Below are 23,769 nucleotides of genomic sequence, written 5' to 3' on the forward strand. Positions count from 1 at the left end.
TGAAAATATCCATTTTCCAACTCACCTCACCCATCCCGATCTGTGTCCTCCTCCTCCTCCACCCTTGCACATCCCGAGAAAAGTTATGAACAAGTTGAAAACGAAATTCTCATCATCGTCAGCCAGCGACCGCCGAACGGTTCTACAGCAGTAGGTAGCCGAGCTAGTGCCAAAATTAACCTCTTCCGGTGAGGATCGCGTGCGTGCCAACTAGCGCCATTTCAGTCCAGCAGCGTCCAGTCCACCGTGTGTCGAGTGCGTGATAGATCTCCTTATCTCTGGTGAATGTGCGTGCTGCTCTATCTATAAATCTTGGCGGTTACGTTTGTTGATCGATTACCCTACGACGGAGCGATCTTGATGGATGTGTGTGCACATCCCATCGGCCAGCAGCAAGAGAACAAACATTGGTGAAAAGTGTCAGTGAGCGAAGTGCGACTGATTTGAGCTGCAGCTGCAATCCGTCCCAATGACGATGATTACGATGAAAACGAGTGACATTTGAAGTGACAGTTGCGAATTTATTGCCACCGGTGTGTGAACGCAATTTCCTGTTTGCCTCCTCCCCGGTGCGGTGATCGATAGGCTGACAGACGGGGGAGGATTGTCAAGGATGTCTCTTTAAAATAGAATTGTCACGGCAGTTAGACGTTAGATAATAATCGGCGGTGGGAGCAAACAAAACAATCGGCGTCGAACATGGGAAAACGGGAAAAACAGACGTTTGTTGATGGATTGCGTTATGCAACTGTGGCGTCGAAAGAAGGCAACCGCGCATGCGCTCCGACCGACTGACGTTGCTGCTTTGTTGATGGTTTTTGACGATGGAAAAGTGAAATTCGAAAACTCCACCATTGATCGGCGGCTTTGACATTTTTTTTTTGTTTGCTTCTTGGTGCTCCTCTGGTGGATTGGGAATGATATGCGTGGTTTGGACTTGTTGGAGAGGGTGTATTTTTTGTAGATGAAGTCTTTTCTGGTGAGAACAGGCAGAAGTCTGTTTACGGCTCTTGACGCTATTTTGGCCCACTTGCGTCATGGTCTTTTTAAGCTGGTCAATTTGAATTCGGTTTCGGTGCGGAAGGAACATGTGTTTGACCTGTTTCTTGTTTGTATCTGTATTGTAGAAGAATGTACAGCGATTAGTTTTCGGTAGCCTGTGCTTCATTTTCCCAAGCATTATGAGCAAATTTGTTAATGGAAAATTTTCACAATAATGTTGTCAGTTGGATGACGATTAGCGTTTTACGATTTAATCGAGTGGTGTAAACCGAGAGCAACGGGAAAGGAAAGAATCCAATAATTTCCAGTCACAGAATCGCACGATTTCTTTCTAATCAAGCCGTCGTACGAGAAATTGACTCAGAAAAGTATCAGAACGACCTCAAAAGTGTCGTAATTGGGTTGTTTAATTTCGAAAAGCATACCGGCTTTTATACATCATCTAAAAGAGCTTCGTTTTCTGAGCACAACGATATTTTTATCGGTCCCATAGGCCTTTTTAATGCACCACCAACGTAGAATGCGCCCCGCGAGTTCGAGAGGAAACGTGGTAACCTTTACTCAACCTCTATACAAGCAAATCTAGCGAACTTAGTCAGCTACTTATGGCTGTTGGAACGGTTGGAACAAGCTCTTATTGCATTTCCATTTACGCTTCCAAACAGCTATTATCCTGCTGTTTAGTTGTGTGCGAACTTGAAAGGCTCTTATTCAACCTTTTCCCTGTTATCCAATAACCACTACACAGCTTTCTGTTGAAGCCGGGTTAAATATCGTTTACGTTTTTTTTTGTTTTTTTTTGACGTAGGATCACGGGGTGCAATAAAAAAAACGACCGCGTTACGAAAAGTGGTTAGGTTTAGACCACTTATAACTCGGTCAATAGCGGATGGATTTTGATTCTAAGCAAACCAATCGATTGTTGATTTTTCTACAAAGCTGCTAAAATGAATACTTTATCAATTTTTAATAGGTCTCTATTGAAAACTACACAAATGTCCAACTGTTGCAATGGTGATCAAAATTAGCAACGATTGCCTGCAAAAAGTGGTTTCCCTAACATAGTCGCCAAATATTGATACCGAGCACGTAATCCTACCTCAAATCTACGGTCGAGTCTTGGCTACATCCTCTTACTTTTTGTTGGATGAATTGATTGAGAGATTGACTGTGAGAATCAAATTAATCGAAAATTAGTTATAAGCACACCACCAAATTATTTACCCTGCACCGAAACATGGAATCGAACTCAAGACACTTTGAACTGACGTACACAAATCTACATGACCTTCTACAACAAGATCGCTGAGTAGAGGCTTTATAATAGTGCACACGAATCACTTTTCTCGATTGATTACTTCAGCTTTGTAAAGGAGCAGAGTAAAAGCTGTAAACTCCACAAGTCTAAAAATAAACCAAGTCGACTGTAAAATAGCTTCCAAGGAGCGTTAGTTAGTTAATTAGCTGAGTACAGGTTGTTTAGTTTTTGAAAAAGCACTTCAGGTTGTTTGTGTAGAAGCCATCAAATGAGTAATATATTCACTTTATTAGCTTTGTTTTGCAGCTACAAGTTGAAAGTTGATTAATTGTTTATTGTTTATTGAAAAATTGAACTGAAAATTATTGTCTAAATGAATAAAACTTAAACTAAATAGTTACGGTCAATGGTACGGAAAAGGCCAAGTAACCGTTGACGAAACACGTCAGCTGATACATTGAAGTCGAACATATATAAAAAAAAGTTGTTGAATTGCCGGCTGATTGCTCGAATTGGCTCGTGTTGTGTAAAATTCCGGCTCCGTGGTTCCAAAAACAGAAAGTCGCGTTGACGAAGAGATCTCTCAGGGGCATACATATTTAGCTGTGACAGCAGTGTTGGACAGTCAATGTCACCCGTAAGCAGCTTTCCAGCGAACATAGCTTGAGCGACCGTCCGTCTCACCTCTGATAGCTCGATTCCCAGGAGACGGCAACGCTCCTCGTACGGTGGCAAGTTCGTTGGGTCACGCCAGTTGAGGAAACGAAGAGCATATCTCACAAACTTGCGTTAAACGGATTCAATTCTAGTGATCCAGCTAGCATGGAAAGGGCACCAAACAACTGAACTTGACTCCAATAAGGATCGCACAAGCGAGCAGTAAAGTGACCTGAGGCATAGCAGGTCACGAAACTCGTCGGCAATTTTTAAAATAAAGCCCAATTCTAGATAGAGCTGGAATTAGGGCCTAACAGCTTTTGTAAACAATGGCTTCTATCGATGATTTCTAGAAATTCAAGGCTCGCCCACGCAAACCAACATTCTAATCGGGTAGGGAAAGACTTCCCCTATCCGATGGTTATATTCGTCTGCGTGGGCGTGCCTTGAGTTCCTAGAAATCATCGATAGAAGTCATTGTTTACTAAAGCTGTTACGGCCTAATTCCAGCTTTATCTAGAATTATCGATTAGCTCTGGAGATGATGTCATTGTAGTGGATTCTGAAAGTGAGTCTGCAGTCCAAGGTAACGCCGAGATCCTTTATGTGCTCTACACGAGCAAGACAGTGTCCGTAGAGAACATAGTCGAGCAAAAATACCTAACATATTCTGGAGATCCCAGCAGTCCGAGAGATTTTCGTATCGTCTGCATAGAAAACGGGGCATCCTTCCTCAGTGCCTGTTTTAGGGTGTCCCGGATCCGAGGAAGAGCAGGTGGCGGCATAAACCTGCTGGCAGTTGGCAGGACGGATGCATGGACATGATGTGGCTAGTGTGGAGGTCGCAGAACCGGAAACACTGCTAGAAGTTAGCTGGTTGGAAGACCCCCGACCTACATCTACACTCAGGGCCGAGACGACTATGCAGAGTGCTGGCTGGAATAAGCGCGACTGAGGCAGAGACATCAGGGGCTTCCACAGTGCTATCCACGATGCGTCTCGGTGGTGATGGTGGTGGTCCAGAAGCAGTAGAGGTAGCAGAATTATTCTTGGGAATCGTGGAAACATCTACAGTGTGTTCCGGATGAGCAGATGGACCACTCGGGGATAACGAAGACGCATCGTTTAGCCTCGAAGGGTTTGGGAGTACCTGCTCAACATTGTTCCATGAATCGTTCTCGATGGTCATTGCCTCCAACCCGCTACGGACAGCTACAAGGAATCCTCCACCAGTAGATTTACTGGAAATCACAGATACATCAGGCAATAACTGACCATCATGAAATATTTGTAGAGAAGTGGTATTAGCGTTTATTGGCTACTGTTTTTCAGTGCGACTGACACATTGAATAATGGTTGAGAAAAAGTCGAGTAAACACTCTCCAAAACTAATTTCAAGAGCTTCTGCTTGTGGCTGTATATGCAGCTTTTTTCAGCTACTTTACAGCACAATGCTGGACAAGTTGGCTTATAAAGCTGAAAATGTTAGTTGCGTAAGGTACTATTCTAATTTTCCATTATTCTCAACAAAAATATTCTTGAACACCAGCAGGATCCTTGCAAAACCGATACAGAATTAAATTGTTCAGCTATTGATCTAGTTCTGGAGGATCTCCGATGAATCAATTTAACAGGAAAAATGAAAAAGTGTCCCACTTCCTATGTCTCACAGCAGAAATTTCTGCTCACAACGCTCTTTTTGACGTTGTCCTCTTCGTCACCAGAGGTGGAATCGTTCACTTAGTTTCTATTAATAAGGCGTACATCAAGATTTAAATTTTTGATTTTTGACATTAATTCTATTAGTTGACAGATGCAAAGCCCCACCGAGGGGTGCTAAGATGGTGATTTTAGCTAATTTAAAGACTGGAACGCGCAAAAATTGGTCGACAAGACTTTAGTGTATAGCATACTGTTCTTGGTTTGTTGATTCTATCGGCGGAAAACTCGTGATCGGGATTCACTCAAGCAACAATTTTGGTTTTATGAGGGTTCTCTAGAATGCTTTACAACCACGTTTAAACTTACAATGTTTCTCCAAAACAACCAATCGGAAATTTTAGCCAGATTCAATCGACTGAACTAACGTTGCTAATCATCTGTAAATAATTAACATTAGACTATTTGCATTATCCATGATCCGGTAAATTGACTAATTCTAGCTACTTAGAAGTAAAGTCACTTTGCATCAGCATCGGAGTGGCATGATATTACTCAGACCAAGCCATGCTCCTCTAGGCGAACACTCGGATGGATCTTTGCAGACCTGTTTTCTCACACTAATTATTATTATTATTATTATTTTCATTGGCAAACCCACAGAGCTGCACCCACCAATAAATTACAATAAATTAATTAATTTTGCGCCATTAATTGAAACCTCGTCGTTGTCGTCGTCGTCTTTGCCGTTGCTCTTTGGTGGTCGATGTGTTCATTGAATTTCCCTTCTCGCATGAATGGAAAGAAGGGATGTATTTTTCGGATGATTGCAACAGTTGTGTGAAGAAGTTTTTCATCGCCAGCTCACTGACAGGCCGTCAATTCATAAGGAGCTGTGACAACTGTATTGAGTAGGGTGTTGTTTTTTTTTCTGATTAAAATACTGTGATCAGTGATTGGATGTGCGTACGTGTGGGCAGTTACTTTCAATAAGTTATTATTATCTTCAAGGATTTAAAGCGGCTGAATATCAGTTCCTAGTGGTTGTGAAAAAGAGTGTTCAGTGTGAATTCAAAAGTGTCTTTCTATTGGTGATACCTTGCAAACGAACTTAACTCTGTTCCATACGAAAGATAGTCGGAGCTATGCAGAGTCAAAATAAGGTAAGCATCATTAGGTTTTATCGATTAAATTCTTACTTTTTTTTTATAAAAAAAAAAATTACTTGCCAAGGCTCAATTGCAATAGCTTTGCGATGCCGTTTATCAAATTTGAGCAAAATTATTGACAGTCAGTGCTGCGTTCCTAAAATTTGAGCTCAGTAGTCGCACCCAATTGACCTGCGCCCTATAAAATATAAAGATGCCTTAAATAACGGTATGCCCGCCCCTGACGTTGATGAAGATGTTTCAAATAGTGTATTATCTACTAGATATCTAGTTGATGTGTAATGTTGCAAAACATTTGCACTTTATCGATGCTGCACGATGAGCAGCACCGTACTCTACAGGTGGTGAAGGGGCACATAACAAAACCGCGAGGGGCGGAAAATTACTCTAATGTTCCTTGAACAAAGTCCCTTTATCCTTACTTCTTGATAGCGTGGGCTCTGAGTAGGGTAAGTGGTTCATCCGATGGACCAGACGACGTAGACTATCCTCTTCTCAAAAATCTTCCGCATAATCGGTAAAACTATCCTTTTGTCTATGTTCAACCAAATATGGGACCAGGGAGAAATTCCCACGTGACTGGAAAGAAGTTCTAGTTGTTCCCATCCCCAAACCCGGAAAAGACAGGAATAATGCAGACAGCTACCGGCCTATCACTCTATTGAACTGTATTGGGAAGGTTTTTGAGAAGATGGTAAATAGACGACTCATCACTCAAATGGAGTCCTAAGGCTTAGTCGACAATCGCCAGTTTGCTTTCCGTCCAGAAAAGTCCGCGGATGATTACCTTACGGAGCTAGAGGATCTCATTGATGGATACCTTGAAAGAGGTATGCATGGTGACTGTGTTTCTCTGGATCTGTCGAAGGCTTACGATCGTGCATGGCGTTTTCCCATCCTAAAGTCGCTCGAAGAATATGGAATCAAGGGCCGCATGGGTCACTACGTTCAAAGTTTTCTGGACGATAGGAGATTCAGAGTCATCATAGGAAACAACCGATCTGAGGTCAGGTCTCAAGAGAACTGAGCTGGCATTCGAAGTTAATAACACTCTGACTTGCGATTGTAGAATAATGTATATTTCAGTTTCAGTTAGTTTTATTAATTAACCAATTGCGCAGATAGAATTCAATATTGTTTATGCTGAATCTTTCCCAAGTCCTATGTTGATATGTTGCTTCCTGTTGTTTACGAATTGACCCGATACCATGTGGCAAAAGTCACACGCAATCGATTATGCTTATTGCAAGTATGCTTAGCTATGCAAACAATCATTTCATTCATTGCGCCGTCTGCGTGCGTTGTTGATCGTCTTGCGCTTGACCTAGTAAACATGTTTATTGCATTTGGGATTTCTTAGGAATGTTTATTTGAGACCCAGTGGAAATACTTGGTATACATTAATGTCATTTTGATTTACAAGTTTGTTTTTCGTTTATGTTGCGCATCGACACTTTTAACGGAAATGATTGCGTCTTAATCAAACTGTTTTTCAATTGGTTTGCGTATCCACCACAGAACGGTATCCCCCAAGGTTCAGTAATCGCACCCACACTCTTTCTCAGCTGTATGCAATCCCTTTTTGATACTATTCCCCCCAATGTTCATATACTGGTTTATGCAGACGACATTACCATCATCACTTTCAATATTTTCAAATCGTTAGCCAGAAAATGGATTCAATCCGCAGTCAATATTGTTGCCAAATGGGCTGATGAAAAAGGTTTCATCATATCCCCTGAAAAATCACAACTCCTCCATATTAGTAGCAATAGGAAAAAGCTTAGCAAACTACCCCAACTAAACTTAAACCAGACCACAATAGAAGCAGGACAGACTCTGAAAATCCTTGGAGTTTACCTTAACCGGACTCTCAGCTTTAGACACCACGCAGACGTTGTTCGGAAAATCACCGAGCGGCGGCTACAGGTCATTAGGACGATTGGGACAAGAATTCCATGTGCACATCCCGAGCAGGAGAAAATAACTAATGAATACCGAATTCTGATCTGATACCAAAATTTGGTATTGACCAGCATGACATAAGAGGTAAAATACCAAAGAATAATACCAAAAAATTACATGCAAAATACTTTGTAAATACCAAAAATTGATTTTTGGATACCAAAAGAATACCTGGGTGGTATTGTTTTGGTATTGCATTAACATAATTTGGTATTGGAATGGTATTGTGGGAACTTTTTTTTGTATTATTTTTTGGTATTTTACCTCTTATGTCAGGCTCATCCATACCAATTTAAGATATCGAGATATTCGTTCCTGCTCGGGATAGAACATCCATCATGCAAATAGTTAACGGCTGGCTTCTGCCCAAAATCTTCTACGGTGCAGGTTTTTTCAGCAGAGGTGGCGATATCATAACCAAAAAGCTACGTTCGTTGTACAACAAGGCTTTCCAATCAGCTTCCGGAGTTTTCATCACTAGTCCCATATCCGCTATAATAGCCGAGTGTGGTCAGCTCCCCTTCGAACATTATATAACAGTCTGCGTGGTGACTAAGGCTATTCGATGGTTAAGTCTGAACAAGTTTAACAAGAGCAAACGATCTGTTCAACTCCCTTACCAAACTAAATCTCCCTTCAATTGCAGTGTTACCCAAAACCAAAAACAGACCTTGGAACCAACCACCTCCTAAGATAGATCTTTCTTTCTTCTTCGAAAAGTTAAAGCAGGTGATCCCCCGTTAAAAATACAACAACAATTTAACAATCTCCGTTCAGAAAAATACAATAACTACTTCCACATCTTGAGTGTTCACTCGGCTGTCGACAAAAGCAGGCCACTCTCGATGTGTGCTACGCGATCGTCTGTTTTCTCTGCAGCAACCATTGTGTGGTCCTCCTCATTGTTCTTCATCAGCAGTTCTTTCGGTCGATGCGTCGTCGACTTTGGAAAGCAACCGTTTCGTGATGAGTGTGTGAGTGCTGACCACGTTTTGCGTCCATTGCTGCAATGGACGCGCTCTGACCCTCGTTGGCGTACAACAATTTGCCATACAATGAAACTGCTAGAAGCGGCTCCAGTTCTGATCGAGGAGGCTTTTTGGATAGCGGAAGATAAAGTGTTTATTGTGTTGTACCTTTTGACTATAGTTTTAAGATGTATTGTATAGTGACCAAGAATCCTCGGCTCTGTAAAGTTAATTCGGTTGAGCCTTATCAAATAAATTAATAAACAAATACTTCCACATCTACACCGACGGTTCCGTTTCTAATGGAAAGTTCGGCTATGGTATCACTAGCGCATTAACCAGTATTAGTTCCTCCCTCCCTATATCTTGTTCCATCTTCAGTGCCGAAGCTTATGCCCTCATGAAAGCTTCCAACTTGAACCCTCCACAGTCTGAGAATCCAACTGTCATCTTTAGCGATTCAGCAAGCTGTCTCCGCGAAATGGAATCCAGTTCCATGAAACATCCTTGGCTCATGTCCGCAGAAACATCCTCCATAGCTAATCACGTCTCCTTCTGTTGGGTCCCAGGTCACTTTGGTATCCGAGGCAATGAGGAGGCGAACCGATTGGCTGGTGCTGGTCAAGAAGAATCAAACAGTCTACATCTCGTTGGCCAGATAATAAAAACCCCAAAGACCGCCGTATTCTTTCCAGACTTAGAATTGGTGCTACCCGTCTTACCCATAGCTACCGAATTACTAAAGAGGAACCTCCAAACTGCATCACATGCGGTGTCCCACTGTTCATCCCCCACCTTTTGTTAGATTCTAGAGCCTACAGTACCGAACGTTTGACTTATCATCTAAGATACAACCATAGCGGAAGTTTTATCACCACCCACTGAACAGAAGCTGCTGGAGTTCTTGAAAGCAACCGGATTGTATGACCAAATTTAATTGAAGCAAACGAATGACCGTTTACGGTTAAAGTCCCGTTAAAACAAAGACACACACACACTTACTTCTTGAAATTATTCTTAATTTTTTTAAAGTTTCGTAAACATTCCCAAGCATCATCCTTTTTTTCTTATAAATCTCATATCATACTTGCCTTTCTCTAAATTTCTGGAAAAACATTGAAATATTTCTAGAAATTTTCCTACACATTCGTGGGTAAAACCTCGGGTAAAACAAAGTTTCCAAAATTATTAGTAAGTTACCAAATCAAACCCTTAAGTTTTTAATAAGTATGATGAGCTTCAACAAACCTGAGCGGAGTTTTTATTAAATTCCCAGAACTTTTACCAAAATCACAATTTTGGCGAAACTTCTATGGAATCCCCTCAATTAATTAGTGACAGTATTGGTCATTAAGACCTACTAAGAATAGCGCTACTGACCACCTGTTCCGATGGTGGGTGTCCATTGCACAGGTGTGTGTGGTGTGTGGATACAATCCGCTTGTATGGAAGAAACCTGCCCCGTAACGTGGGTAGATCACCTTTTCGTGGTACGTTACGGGATGTAAGATCTACCACCGATTCCTAGTCCTGACTACTGTTTGAACTATGGCTCGGGATTTCCATTGTGGCGTGCTTCTATTGTGACATGTCCATACGTAATTTTGTGGAACGATGTAGTGGAAACGTGTGAGGGTAGTAGTAGTAGTAGTAAAATTTCGTTTATTTCTGTTGATTATGATGTATACATTAATTTTAAATTTCAATTGATTAGCCTATCTGGCTCTTCATCTTTGTTCATTGGATATTCTAATTTAGTATTTGCGTATTTCATCTAGTTATCATAATACCCCTTGGGGGTGTGTTTTGTTCTAATTGAAAATTTGTATATCCTATCTAACTACAATTCTAGCTTAACTAACGTGACAGATCACGTATGATCTGAAGATCTGGTCTCAGACAGGTGTATCTGAACCTTTCCAAGGAAACCGTTCGTCGCTCTTCGAGAGGCTGAAGGCCAGCCAGGCGGTGGCCCTCAGAATTTCGGGTCCGTGGAGGACTGTTTAGGATCATTCTAACGATCTTGTTCTGGTTCCTTTGGGGTTTGAGGTGATTGCACATAGCACAACTCTCCCACATTGGCGTTCCGTACTCAATGGTGAGGAGGATGATTTGCTTGTGGACATCAAGCTAATTTTTAAGGAAAAGGGTGGACTTTCTGTTGATAAGTGGGTAGAGCGACCTAATCAAGATGTTGCACCTGGTGGATGTTTTGTCCATATAGGACCGGAATAGCAACTTGCTTTCAAGAGTGAGACCAAGGTAGACGACTTCACTCGACCATTCAATGGGAGTGTTATCAAGGTGGACTTTTGAGTTAGCAGGCGGAACAAGCCGAGGTGAGTTCGAGTGTGGAAATAGTATGGTCTGTGTTTTAGCTGCATTGATACAAATCTTCCAGCTTTTGAAATAGTCGGACAGAACATCCAGGCCTTATTGGAGTTTTCTCGCCAGAGCGCGGATCACTCGACCCTTATAGATGATAGCAGTGTCATCCGCAAATTGACAAAATACCACCACCCGGAAAGGGAGGAACATCTGACGTGAAGATGTTGAAGAGGATAGGACCAAGGAGGCTACCCTGGCGAACCTCAGCATCAGCGTTGAACGTATCAGAAGGAGAATTGTTCAAGAAGACCTGGAATGATCTGCCCCACAAGTAGTTTTTGATGATCTTCACGAGGTAGATCGGAAAGTTCTATCGATCCAGCTTGTACACTAGACCATCATGCCAGAGAACGCCTTCTTGACATCCAACAATGCCATGGCAGATGTATTGGCAACGGACTTATTCCGCTTGATGGTGTTAGTAGCCCGTGCGAGTTGGTGGATGGTGTAGGAGTAGAACGACAACCCTATCAACCTAGTAGAATTAGCAAGTAATCTTCCAACACTGTATGAACATTTTTATACCGGCACATGTTGCGTGCTTTTTTTCTTTTGTATTTTGCATTCGCACGAGTTGTGCCCTCAATTTCTCAACCCATGTGTTAACAAGAGAAGCTCGAAATAAAACCATTCTTTATGCTTTCACAAAGTTTCGCGTTATTCGTTTTCTGGTGGCTTTTTCTCATTTATCCAAGTTCCCACGGACTCTGCGGGTGGATTCGATTCATCAGGTTGTGTGCCCAGTGGTGGAAAGTGGGAAAAATAAAAATAAAAGGCGAAAACTGTTTTCCGGAAATTTTTCCGACGACCGAAGTGCTGTGAAAAGTGAAGAAGAGAAAAGATGGCGGACAGTCTGAACACCAAATTGAACAACACAAACTACGTCTCCTGGAAGTACCGAATGAAGACGCTGCTTGAACGGGAGGAAGTTTGGGATGTTGTGGATAAGCCGAAGCCGGAGCAGGTTGACCTAGCCGAGCTTGCGCAATGGGTGAAGGATGACCGGAAGGCACGTAAGACGGTTTTTTTTGTTTGTGGAGAACAGCCAGTTGCGGTTTGTGAAGAAAGCTGTGACGGCGCGTGAGATGTGGCGTAATTTACAGGTCTACCACGAGAAAGCGACGATCGGGAATCAGGCGATGCTCCTCCAGCAGCTGTGTTCCCTGAATCTGGCAGAAGGGGGCGATATCGAAAAACACATCGACCAGATCGAGAGTCTGTATGAGCGGCTCGACAACGCGGGCATCGAACTGGGAGAGCTGCTACGAATAATTATGCTGTTGCGTAGTTTGCCACCGTCGTTCAACAGTTTCGTCACATCGCTAGAAAATCGACCGCAGGAGGATTTGACGATGGACCTGGTTGTGGCTCGTCTACGGGACGAATGTCAGAAGCGTTCGGGTCAACAGAAAAACGGTTCGAAGGAGGAGAAAGCTCTACGTACGGGCATAAAAACGAAGACCGAAAAGAAGTGCTTCTTCTGTCATCAGCCGGGGCATTTTCGTCGGAATTGCCGCAAGTTTCTGGAAGCTAAAAAGGGTGAGAATTCGAAAGAACCGAAGAAAGCGGCTTCGGATCAGAAAGTGAAGCAGGCGGAAGTGGAAAAATCCGTGAAGAAACCCGAAGTGAAGGACAGTGCTGTTTGTGGCGTGGTCTGCTTTGTAGCAGGCGATGTGATTCCTGGTGCTTGGGTCGTGGACAGTGGCTGTACGTGCCACATGACAAACGATCGAGGTTTTTTCACCGAATTCAAACAGGATGAAATCGGCTGGTTGCGGAAGCGGAGTACTGTTTGGCGTAAATGGACAAGGCAAGCGCATAGCGATTAAGCTGGATTACGTTTTGTTCGTTCCTGCATTGGAAGGCGGATTGATTTCTGTCCGCAAGCTTGCGCTGAAGGAGTTTGATGTCATCTTCAAAATGGACCACTGTGAAGTCAAGTCTGCTGATGGTGTTGTCGTGGCAGTAGGCGAAACGCATGGCAATCAATATGTGCTCAAGATAGCGGAATCGAGTATGGTTGCGACTGGAAACCATACTGCGCAGTGTCAACATACTTGGCATAGGAGAGTCGGACATCGGGACATGGATGCTGTAGGCGCTATTCAATCGAAGGGATTGGCGGAAGGTTTGAACATTAAGGATTGCGGTGAACGGATTATCTGTGAGTGTTGCCTTAAGGGGAAGCTAGCTCGTAGCCCGTTTCCGCAGGTTACTGAGAAGAAATCGAAGCAACCGCTCGACATTGTCCATACGGATCTCTGCGGCCCTATTGAGAACGCGACACCGAGCGGTAATAAGTATTTTTTGACCATGATCGACGATCATAGTCGTTTCTGTGTGGTGTTTCTGCTTAAGTCTAAAAGTGAAGCGGCTAGCAAGATCGAGGAGTATGTTCGCTGGACGGAGAATATTTTTGGACGGAAGGTTCGCATTGTGCGGTCGGACGGCGGCGGAGAATATATTGCCGAGAGTCTGCAGGAATTTTACAAGGCCGAGGGTATTCATGCACAGTTTTCAACTCCCAACTCGCCGCAATCCAATGGCGTAGCGGAGAGGAAGAACAGGGCTTTGCAGGAGATGGCGAATTGTATGCTGCTGGATGCGGGACTCCCAAAGCGATACTGGGGAGAAGCTGTTCTGACGGCTGCCTTCATTCAGAATCGACTGCCATCAAGAGCCATGGATCGAACGCCGTTTGAATCGTGGACTGGACTGAAGCCGGATCTCTCTCAGCTTCGTGTATTCGGCTGTGAAGCATACGTTCATATTCCCGAGTCAAGAGGAAGACGTTTGACAAAAATCGAAGAAGATGATCTTCGTAGGTTATTCGGAAAGCCACAAGGGCTACCGATTCGTGGACTGTGAGACCGACCGAGTTACCGTGAGTCGGGATGCACGGTTCATAGAGCTGGGGAACGGATCACAACAGGAGGAGGAACGAGTGAAGCAACCGGAAGAGCCTGTGGATCAAGGTGCAGCTGAGATAGAAGAGCCAGTGGAAGCGGATTGTGAAAATGAAGTGTTCATTGGACAAAGGGCGGGTAGTGAAGTGGCAGAAGAACCTGAAGATCCCGAATCAGTATATGAAGATACAGACGCGCATGAACTCCAGGAAGAAGAAGAGGATGACTTTTACGGTTTCGAAGAAGTGGAAACGTGGCCTCTGAGAAGAGAAGATCGGCGCAACCGGGGAGTTTTGCCTCCCAGATTTGGTGATTACGTTGTGGGGCAAGTCTCTCACGAAGAAGAACCCAGTGATTACCGTGAAGCGATGCGCATTCCGGAGTGGCGAGCAGCTATGCGTGAAGAAATAGAGGCGCACAAGGTGAATACGACCTGGAATCTTGTGAAACTGCCTGCCGGCAAGAAGATCATTGGAGCTAAGTGGGTGTTTAAGTTAAAAAGGAATGAGACTGGCGAAGTAGTTAAGCACAAGGCACGGATCGTGGCACAAGGCTACACGCAAACGTTCGGAGTGGACTATTCGGAAGTATACGCTCCAGTAACCCGACAGTCGACGCTGAGGGCGATGCTTGCAGTGGCCGGGAAGAAAGAGTTGCTGTTGAAACAGTACGACGTCAAGACGGCTGTAGCATCCCTATGCGTTCTTCTCATTTGTCTATCATTTCAACCATTCGTTTAAAACATGCACACCCAAAATTAATGTACGAGTCATAAATTCAGCAACGAGGTCGCTTGACACCCTTTCCTCATTTACATAATTATACCAAACAGCATGCGCGCTTTGCGTATGAACTGTTCTTTACCTTCCGCATGGGTATAGCTTTGCTTACGCAGCGTTACACATGTTGCCGTACGATACACATCTGGTTGACATTAACTTATTTTTCAAACATCGTTGGAGGCTTGAGCTTGGGTCAAATAATAACAAGGAAAATGTAAGTTAGATGGTAAGGCAGAATACAACTATTCATACATTCGTAAATGACAATCCAACGTGTTAAGTTCGAATCCGAAAATGCCCGTCTCGGTACTCGTCGGCATACATGTCATTCGGCGTACCTCAACGGGACTATCGACGAGGAGCTGTACATGCGACAGCCTCCAGGATTTGAGACAGCCGAACGAGAAATGGTGTGTAAATTACAAAAGAGCATCTACGGTATGAGACAATCCGCTCGATGCTGGAATAAGGCGCTGCCTACCGCGCTGGTAGAACTTGGATTCGTGCAGTGCAACTCCGATCCCTGTCTGTACGTTCGTCGTTCAGATCGAGCAACCGTCTACTTACTCGTTTATGTGGACGACCTGCTGATGGGATGCACGGATGAAGCGGAAATGGACGAAATCTACCGACGACTACGAGAAAAGTTCAATATTACGTCGCTCAGAGCTGTTCGACATTTCTTAGGCTACGAAATTGGACGAGATGGAAAGTATTTTTCATTGCGACTGACTGCATACATCGACTGTTTGATCAAGAGGTTCGGAATGGAGGATGCACATCCAGTGCGTACACCTATTGATCCGGGATATACGACCTTGAACGAGGAGAGCAAGCCGTTTTCCAACAAGACTATCTACTGTAGCTTGATAGGGGCGCTGCTCTACCTGGTGGTGACCCGAATCAGAACGATTTGAGTGCGGCGAAGCGTGTGTTGCAGTACGTGAAGACAACGAAGGAGTATAAGCTGACGTTTGGTCCAGGCGATGGTTGTCACTTGATTGGCTATTCCGACTCGGACTGGGCTGGAGATAAGCGTACCAGGCGTTCTACATCCGGGTACGTGTTCTTTTATGGCGGAAGACCGATTTACTGGATTAGCAAGGGTCAGGACTGCGTTGCCTTATCGTCACTCGAGGCAGAGTACAATGCGCTTACGGTGACTTGCCAAGAAGCTGTATGGCTGCGACGTTTGCTGGACGATTAGGACGAACGCCAAACCGGCGGGACTACAATTTATGAAGACAATCAAGGATGCTTGTCTTTTGCTTAGGCAGAACGTGTCAGTCAAGCACATTGATACAAAGAGCCACTACGTTCGTGAACTTTGTGAGCGGAAGATAGTTCAGCTAATCTACTGTCCTACTGTTGAGATGGTGGCAGACGCTTTAACGAAGCCTCTTGGTCCGTCATTGCTGCTGAAGTTTGTAGAAAGAGTAGGGCTATCGACTTAATGAACTAGTAACGAGGTTGGTAGTCATTCAGGAGGACTGTAGGAGTGGAACGACAACCCTATCAACCTAGTAGAATTAGCAAGTAATTTTCCAACACTGTATGAACATTTTTATACCGGCACATGTTGCGTGCTTGTTTTCTTTTGTATTTTGCATTCGCACGAGTTGTGCCCTCAATTTCTCAACCCATGTGTTAACAAGAGAAGCTCGAAATAAAACCATTCTTTATTCTTTCACTGCGGGTGGATTCGATTCATCAGATGGTAGAGTGGCCTTTCCTAAACAAGAATTGCTTTTTAAGAAAGACGTTATTGTCATTTGAAAACACCAGCAGACGGCTGAACATCAGTTGTTCGAATAGCTTTGAGATGGATGACAAGAGGCTGATGGGGCGATAGCTCTTGGCACTGGTAGGATCATTGCCAGGCTTGTGTATTGGAATCACTTTGACTAACTTCCAGCATGCAGGGAAGTACCTAAGCATCAAACACTTATTGAAGACCACTGCAAGGTGCTTGAAGAAGTCAACACTCAAGTTTTTCAACTCGAGGTTGAACACTCCATCGACACCAGCGTTCTTGGTTGATTTAATCGCTGCTATCACCTCATCAGCCGATATTCTACTTTCGTCAGGGACAACTACGGGGGTGGCAGCGACTCTAGACATAGCCTCTGATACTGCAGGCTTGTGGGGACTCACCATGGCGTGGCCAAGGTTATGTGAATTCACAAAGTGTTGCCCAAGAGCATTGGCCTTTTCAACTGGAGTTATTAGCAAAGATGGATCCGAATTTTGGTTAGGAGAGAAAAGGCGAGGAATGGGCCTTGGCTTATTTTTCAAAATCTTTGTCATTTTCCAGAATGGCTTAGCACCATCTGGTGAATTTTGTTTGCAAAGTCCGCATTTCTGAAATCCACCATCCTCTGGCTTGGATGATTTTGTTCAAACGGTTGCAATTGGTCTTCAGGATAGGCAGACCAGTAGGCTGGTACTGCCTACGAATCGTGTTGCGGAAGCTAATAAGGTCTTTAGTGTGCCTGTCAAGGTTCAGAGTATTACTCACCTGTCTGGATACTGGCACATGTAGCTCCCGGGAAATAGCTTCATCGATGGAGCGCAGACACCAGTCAACGTCTTCGAACGATTCCGGTTGGACATCGTAGTCTATAGCGGTGTCGACGCAGTGTTGGAACTGACCCCCAGTCGGCACGATGATAGTTGCGCCGGAAAGCTTCAAATTGGTTAACGGTGGATCCCACCACAGCCACCTTGAACGACGACTGGTTTAGAGATGTTGGCCAAATTGAAGATGTAGAAATCGATGGTTGATAGAGCTCCGGATCGACTCAACCAGATGGGAGAATCCGGGCTCAAGATGTTGTAGTGACCTTCTTCAACGTCGTCGTTTAAGATAATGCCGTTCCTCTGTTGTTTCTGCTGTTTCCCCAGGCTTGGTGTTTCGCGTTGAGGTCCCCGGCGATAATGTACTTGCTCTGCCGCCGAGTTAACTTCATGATGTCTTGTCGCAGTTTTGATGCCGACCCGTCGTTTATGTGGACTTGCTTGGGGCAATATGCCGCGATGATGGTGCTAGAGCCAACACAAGTGGAAACTTCCACACCGATGGCTTCGATGACTTGAAGATGAAAAGTCGGCAGCAGGCGGCAGCATATGTTCCTACTAGTGGCAATCGCTACCCCTCCTCCTCTGGAGCTGGTGCGATCGAGTCTGAACAATCGAAAATCAGGTATGGCAAGGCTATCTTCTGGTTTGAGATGGGTCTCGGTAAAGATACCGACGTCAATGTTGTGTTCATTCAGGAATGAGACTAGCTCGGTCTTTTTTGCTCGGATTGGCAAGCATTCCAATTTGCAAAGCGCATGTTGGCGGGACTCATTTGACCCCATAATTGTACAGAAGATAGCCTATGACCTGAATCTGCTCGTCGCGGGTTTTGCACCTTTTCTTCATGTTGTGCATCTCGGTGAAAATACTCCACATTTCCGCAGAGGTGTACAGCGACGGTTCACTTTCCTTTGGAGGAAGGGATGCACCATCTTGTCGCCATTGAAACCTGGACGGGAAGCCAGGTGTGTGATTCGTGTTGAGACTGGAGTTAGCTTTATTCAAGAAGGGTCTATTACAAAGATGAGCACATAAGGTGATGGTATTCACAAAGTGTGAAACACGTTAAATGTAAACTACTCACAAGTTACTACATTACATCTTTCCTTTTTTAGAACGTTAATAATAATCAAAATCTTTAAACCTCAATGGTTTAACAATACGGCCGTTGCGTGTTGTTCGCTGTTGCTTTCCAACCATTTGATCTTCACTCGGTTCTTCAGCTGGTTGGTTGACTTCTGAGTTGCTCTCTGAAGCAACATCCTTAGTGGATGTGAACTGTTCTCCTGGTATGGGTTGTGGCTCCAACGCTTCTTGGCCTTCGTTTTCTACTGCTTTAGGTGGCCGCAAGTGGTGGGTGTTCCTCCTGAGTACAGTTTCTCCGTCGGTTACAGCATACGATCTTCTATCGTCGATACAATGCATCACTGTTGCTGGTCTTGGTATTTTGATTCTGAAGCAATACTGGTTCTCCTGGCTGGTATTGACTTGACTCCACAGCTCCCCTATCGGCGTACTGCTTCTGTAGCTTTCTTTCTTCCGACAATGCCTGTGGAACTCCGGTGATTAGTTTGGGCTGCAACTTCTCATCAGTGACCGGTAAATTTGTGCGTAAAAGTCTTCCCATTAATCTTTCACATGGAGCGGGCAATCCAGTAGACCTCGGCGTGTTCCTGGCGTGAAGTAATGCTAGTTGTATATCTGACTTATCTTCAGCACATTTCTTAAGAATCATTTTAGCCGTCTGCACGTAGCGTTCGGCTAATCCGTTGGCTCGTGGAAAGCTTGGGCTGGAAGTGCTGTGATCAAAGCTCCACTCCCTTGCAAACACTTTGAACTCCTCTGACGAATACTGAGGTCCGTTATCCGATTCAAGTACAAGTGGGATACCATGCACCGCAAACCATTCCTTAAGTTTTGCGATTATGGCACGTGACGACAAATCCGATAGCTCCTTGAAATCGAAGAAACTCGAATAGCTATCCGCAATGAGTATGTATTCTTTGCCTTTGAAGTGAAATAAGTCCGACGCTACTCTCTCAAATGGCAAACCTGGAATTTCTTTTGATACGATGGTTTGTTTGACGTTGTCTCGTTGATGCTTTTGGCAGACTCTGCAGGCATCGACTATTTCCTGGATGTCGGAAGTCATGTTTATCCAAAATAAGGACTGCTTCGCACGCTTCACACAATTGTGTAGTCCGGGATGTCCGCTATGGATAGTTGTTAGCATTTTTTTTCGCAGTGATCGTGGAACCATTACTTGATTAGCCTTGAACACTATTCCCTCGTATACCGCAAGTTCATCGCGGAAACACCAGAATTTACGCAGGATAGGATTTACATCGTCTCGTTGATCTGGCCAACCAGTCATTATCATTTGTTTCAGTAGTTGCATTTCATGATCAATCGTGACGTGATCTCGAAGCTCGGTAGCTGCTCGCTTAGACATCTGTAGTACGATATGAACCTCGAGTTCTTCCTCAAACTCATCTTTATGTTGATTCAAGACGTCCCGACTCAGTATATCTGGGATTGGTATGTCCTTGCCTCTTACGTAGACGACACGTGGATTATACTGCGCAACATCCAGCCTAATCCTCTTCAACCTTGGTGGTGCGCGGTCTAAAGGCTTCCGAAAAATTGACTCTAGTGGTTTATGGTCACTCTCGATGGTCAATTCTTTGCCGTATATGTACTGGTGAAATTTTTGACATGCAAAACGAATTGCTGCAGCCTCATTCTCTATTTGCGGATAATTAAGTTCTGCTGGATTTAACGACTTCGAAGCGTAGGCGACTGGCTGACCACCTTGCAATAGCACTGCCCCCATCGCTTTGGAACTGGCATCCACCGACAACGTAACAGGTGCATTGACGTCGTAGAAGGCTAGTATGGGCGGAGAAATCATCATGTTTTTTATTTTCAGAAAGGCATCTTGTTGTTCTACGTTCCAATCCCATGCAACGTTCGTTGCTAAGAGCGTTCGAAGTGGGCTTGTAATTTCTGACAGGTTTTTAATGAACTTACCGAGGTACGTAATCATGCCTAGAGCTCTCTGCAGCTGCTGCCTATTAGTAGGTACTTGGAGATTCCGTATTGCATCAAGTTTATCATCATCTGCTTTTAATCCGTCGGCCGACAGGATGTGTCCCAGGAACTTTACTGATGGCTGGTCAAACAAGCACTTCTCACGGTTCAACTTTAGTCCTGCAGTCTGGATTTGTTTCAATACGATGTTTGTAATTTCCTGCAACTCCCTTGAGCTCCTGGCGTGAATCAATATATCATCCATAGAGCATTCAACGCCATCGATACCTCCAATTACCTCTAGCATAATGCTTTGGAATACCTCGGGAGCCGATGCCAGGCCAAATGGTAGTCGCTTACAACAATAACGGCCCCACGGCGTTCCAAACGTGAGGTATTTTGATGTGCGGTCAGTTACTTTTATCTGCCAGAAACCTTTTTACAATCCAAAATTGTGAACCGACTAGAATTCTTAAGGCGTGCAGCGATTTCTTCAATCGTTGTAAGTGAGTGATGTCTTCTTAAGAGATTCTGATTAACCTGCGATGGATCTATGCAGATCCGCAATTTTCCTTTCTTTCGAACAATAACCATGGCATTAACAACGGGGGTTGGTTCACGTATCTTTGCAATCACTCCTAATCTTTCCATACTAGAAAGTTCTTTTTTAACATCCTCTCTGATGCTGTGGGGTACGTTTCTCGATGGGCGGATCTCCCATGCTGGGTTACCAACGAGATCAATATCATAAACGTAATTTCGTAAACATCCCAGGCCTTCGTACAGATCACTTTTGTTTATTTCAACAGTGTTAATCCTGGCTATCAGTTGAAGGACAATGCAAGTTTTGCGGCCTAGCACTGGGGTGACGTCTTCCTTCACAACTTTAAAAGTAATTGGACTGGACCTACCTTTTATGAGGCATTGTGTAGAAATTTCACCTACGACCGGAATTTTCTGGCCGTTGTATGTCACCAGATTTTTCGTCACTGATGGTTCGATTGCTACGGAAATATCCTGGAGAATCCTCATGGGCAGCACGTTGCACTGGGCGCCGGTATCCAGCTTGACTGATACTCTTCTTCCTTGAACTTCGATGGTCTCGAACCAGTCGTCCTCTCTGTTGTTCTTCACAGTATGCACGTAAAACTCTTCTTCTGCTTCTGATTCGTCACATTCACTCACTTGACGTGTGATCTCACTCACCTTTTTCTCAGATTTTCTCTTCGATTTACACATAACGGCAAAGTGTCCCTTTAGTCCACAAGCATTGCACATTTTTTCAAACGCAGGGCAAGCACCAGCGTTGCCAGATATACCGATTTATCGGTATTTATACCGATTTTCAAACTTGATACCGATATACAGATAAGGTTTCTCAAAATACCGATTTTTGAGTTTTAATACCGATTTATACCGTTTTTTTTTTTTATTAATACTCAAAATGATTACTGCCTGCCCACACTGAATTGTCAGAGGAAACTATTGTGACAGACTTTTATCTTATTGAAAATTAACATTTTTGAGAGTGCTCTAAAAAAATTTCATCTTCAAAAATGTCTTATGATTGAATCTCTTTCGACTAATGCTTCCATTTCCTCGCCATTTTTGTTTACAAAGGAGTCGAGAAACAGATAATGGGTCACCCCAGTAATTTGTGGAAATCGGGAAATACTTCTATTCTTTGGAAAAATGGGTCCAAAAAACGTTAATTTTTGAACTTCCTGAAATTTCTTCAATCTTTCTTTTGAAGTTTCTTCCAACTTTCCCTAGGAATTTCTGTACACCTTAGCCTGTAACTTATTTTCCTATTTCTTGCGGAAAGCTATTTCGACTTGCCTTGGAAGCTTCTTCTGGCTTCGTCGAAAGGTTCTCCCGTCTCCTCCCGTCAGTTTTTTCAACTTCCCCGGTACTACAGAAATGCTTCCAGAGTTTTATTGCGGTTCCATTAGTTTCAGGAAAACTTCAGGAACCTTTCAGAAGCTCTGAAACTTCAGAATAGTTCGGACTTTTGGGTAGGTTCCGATAAATTAAAAACAGTTTCATGAACTTCTGTTCAAATTCGAGAACCCGGAAATGTCAATAAAGCCCAGAGAACTCTAATGAACTTAAGGAAACTGAAATATTTTGGAATCTTCACAAGACCAAAGAACTTCAAAGAAATTCAATGGTTTTCCGGATAGTTCCATTTGTTTCAGGAGAATTGAGATAACTTTAGGGAAGCTCTGAGAACATCAGGACATATTAATTCAAGGAAATTTCTTAATCTTTAAATTAGTTTAGAGAAAATCAGAGAATTTTCAAAAACTTCAGTAAAAATTGTGAGAACATTTTAAGGGAAGTTCTGTGTTTTTTATCGGCAGTTTACAGAACTTTAAAAAAATTAAAAAAAATCGGGAAGATCAAAGAACTTTAATGCTGATGTTCATTAATTTAAAAAAAAGTATGCGCTAAAGATGTTCAAGGGACTTTTAAAGTAGATAAGAGATTTTCCGGTAGTTTCAAAATAATCAGGGAAGATCCGAGTACTTCAAGGATGATCAGAGAACCTCAAAACATCCCCATTAACTTTAGGAAAATTTCAAGAACTTTCAGGGAGTTCCGAAGAATTATGGGATATTCCGAAGTGCAATTCAGGAATGTTCCGAAAATTTCAGGAACATTGTGAGATTTTCATAGATGTTTTATGAATATCAGGAAAATTGCTGGATCAATAGAGCATATGAGTAACTACAGGGAATATTGTGCTAACATCCCCAAGAAATCTAAATTTTCCAATTTTCCCAACTTCTTCTTGAAGTATCTTTCAACTGTTCTGTAAGCCCTCTGGCGTCTGACTTTTTCCAGAAGTTTCTTCCAATCTACTTAGCGAAGTTTCTCCCAGTGTCTCCTGGAAGTATCTTCCGTCTTCTCCAAGAAGTTCAATTAAAGTTCAACCGCATGCATCTCTTGAGTTCTCCCAAAAGTTTATTTTGTCTTCCTATGAAAGTTTCTTCATAAGTCACTCTCCGTAGGTTTTTTCCGACTTGTTGGAAGGTTTTTCCAAGCTTCTCCTAACTTCCCCAGGAAATGGGTCCTCCGGGATTGGATTCCAATTTCCAAACTTTTCGGACTTCTGATTTTTTTCCGAAAGTTACTAAAATATGTTTGCCAGAAGATTCTCAATGTTTGTCTTGCAAGATCCCGGATGTTTTTTAGACATTTTTTAGAACTTCCTTCAAACTTTCTCCACAAGATCTTCTTTATTCTTCCTCTGGAAGATTAGTCGGTACCATTAAGAGACTTATTAAAATATTTCCCAGAGATTTCTTCCAACTTACATAGAAAGTACATCTCTTGATTTTAGTCCAAAAAAAATTGAAAAAAATTAAAATTAATTAAATCAGTGAATACCGATAAATACCG

The 23,769-nt window shown here is 43.4% G+C and overlaps 1 protein-coding gene across 1 annotated transcript in view; it reads left to right on the forward strand.

The window, feature by feature from the left end:
* Positions 1 to 215: 215 nt before the first annotated feature.
* LOC135705735 (D-beta-hydroxybutyrate dehydrogenase, mitochondrial) overlaps positions 216 to 23,769 on the forward strand; it is a 292,333-nt gene continuing 268,779 nt past the window's right edge. Inside the window, exons 1-2 of the mRNA XM_065227582.1 lie at positions 216 to 287; positions 5,597 to 5,739. Of these exons, the coding sequence (XP_065083654.1) occupies positions 5,722 to 5,739 (18 nt within the window). The 5' untranslated portion in view covers positions 216 to 287; positions 5,597 to 5,721. The remainder of the gene's footprint in view (positions 288 to 5,596; positions 5,740 to 23,769) is intronic.

The sequence above is a fragment of the Ochlerotatus camptorhynchus genome, unplaced genomic scaffold, assembly GCF_037179485.1.
Source record: "Ochlerotatus camptorhynchus isolate MF236.1 unplaced genomic scaffold, CSIRO-AGI_Acam_v1.1 ptg000022l, whole genome shotgun sequence".
NCBI classification, from domain to species: Eukaryota; Metazoa; Arthropoda; class Insecta; order Diptera; family Culicidae; genus Ochlerotatus; species Ochlerotatus camptorhynchus.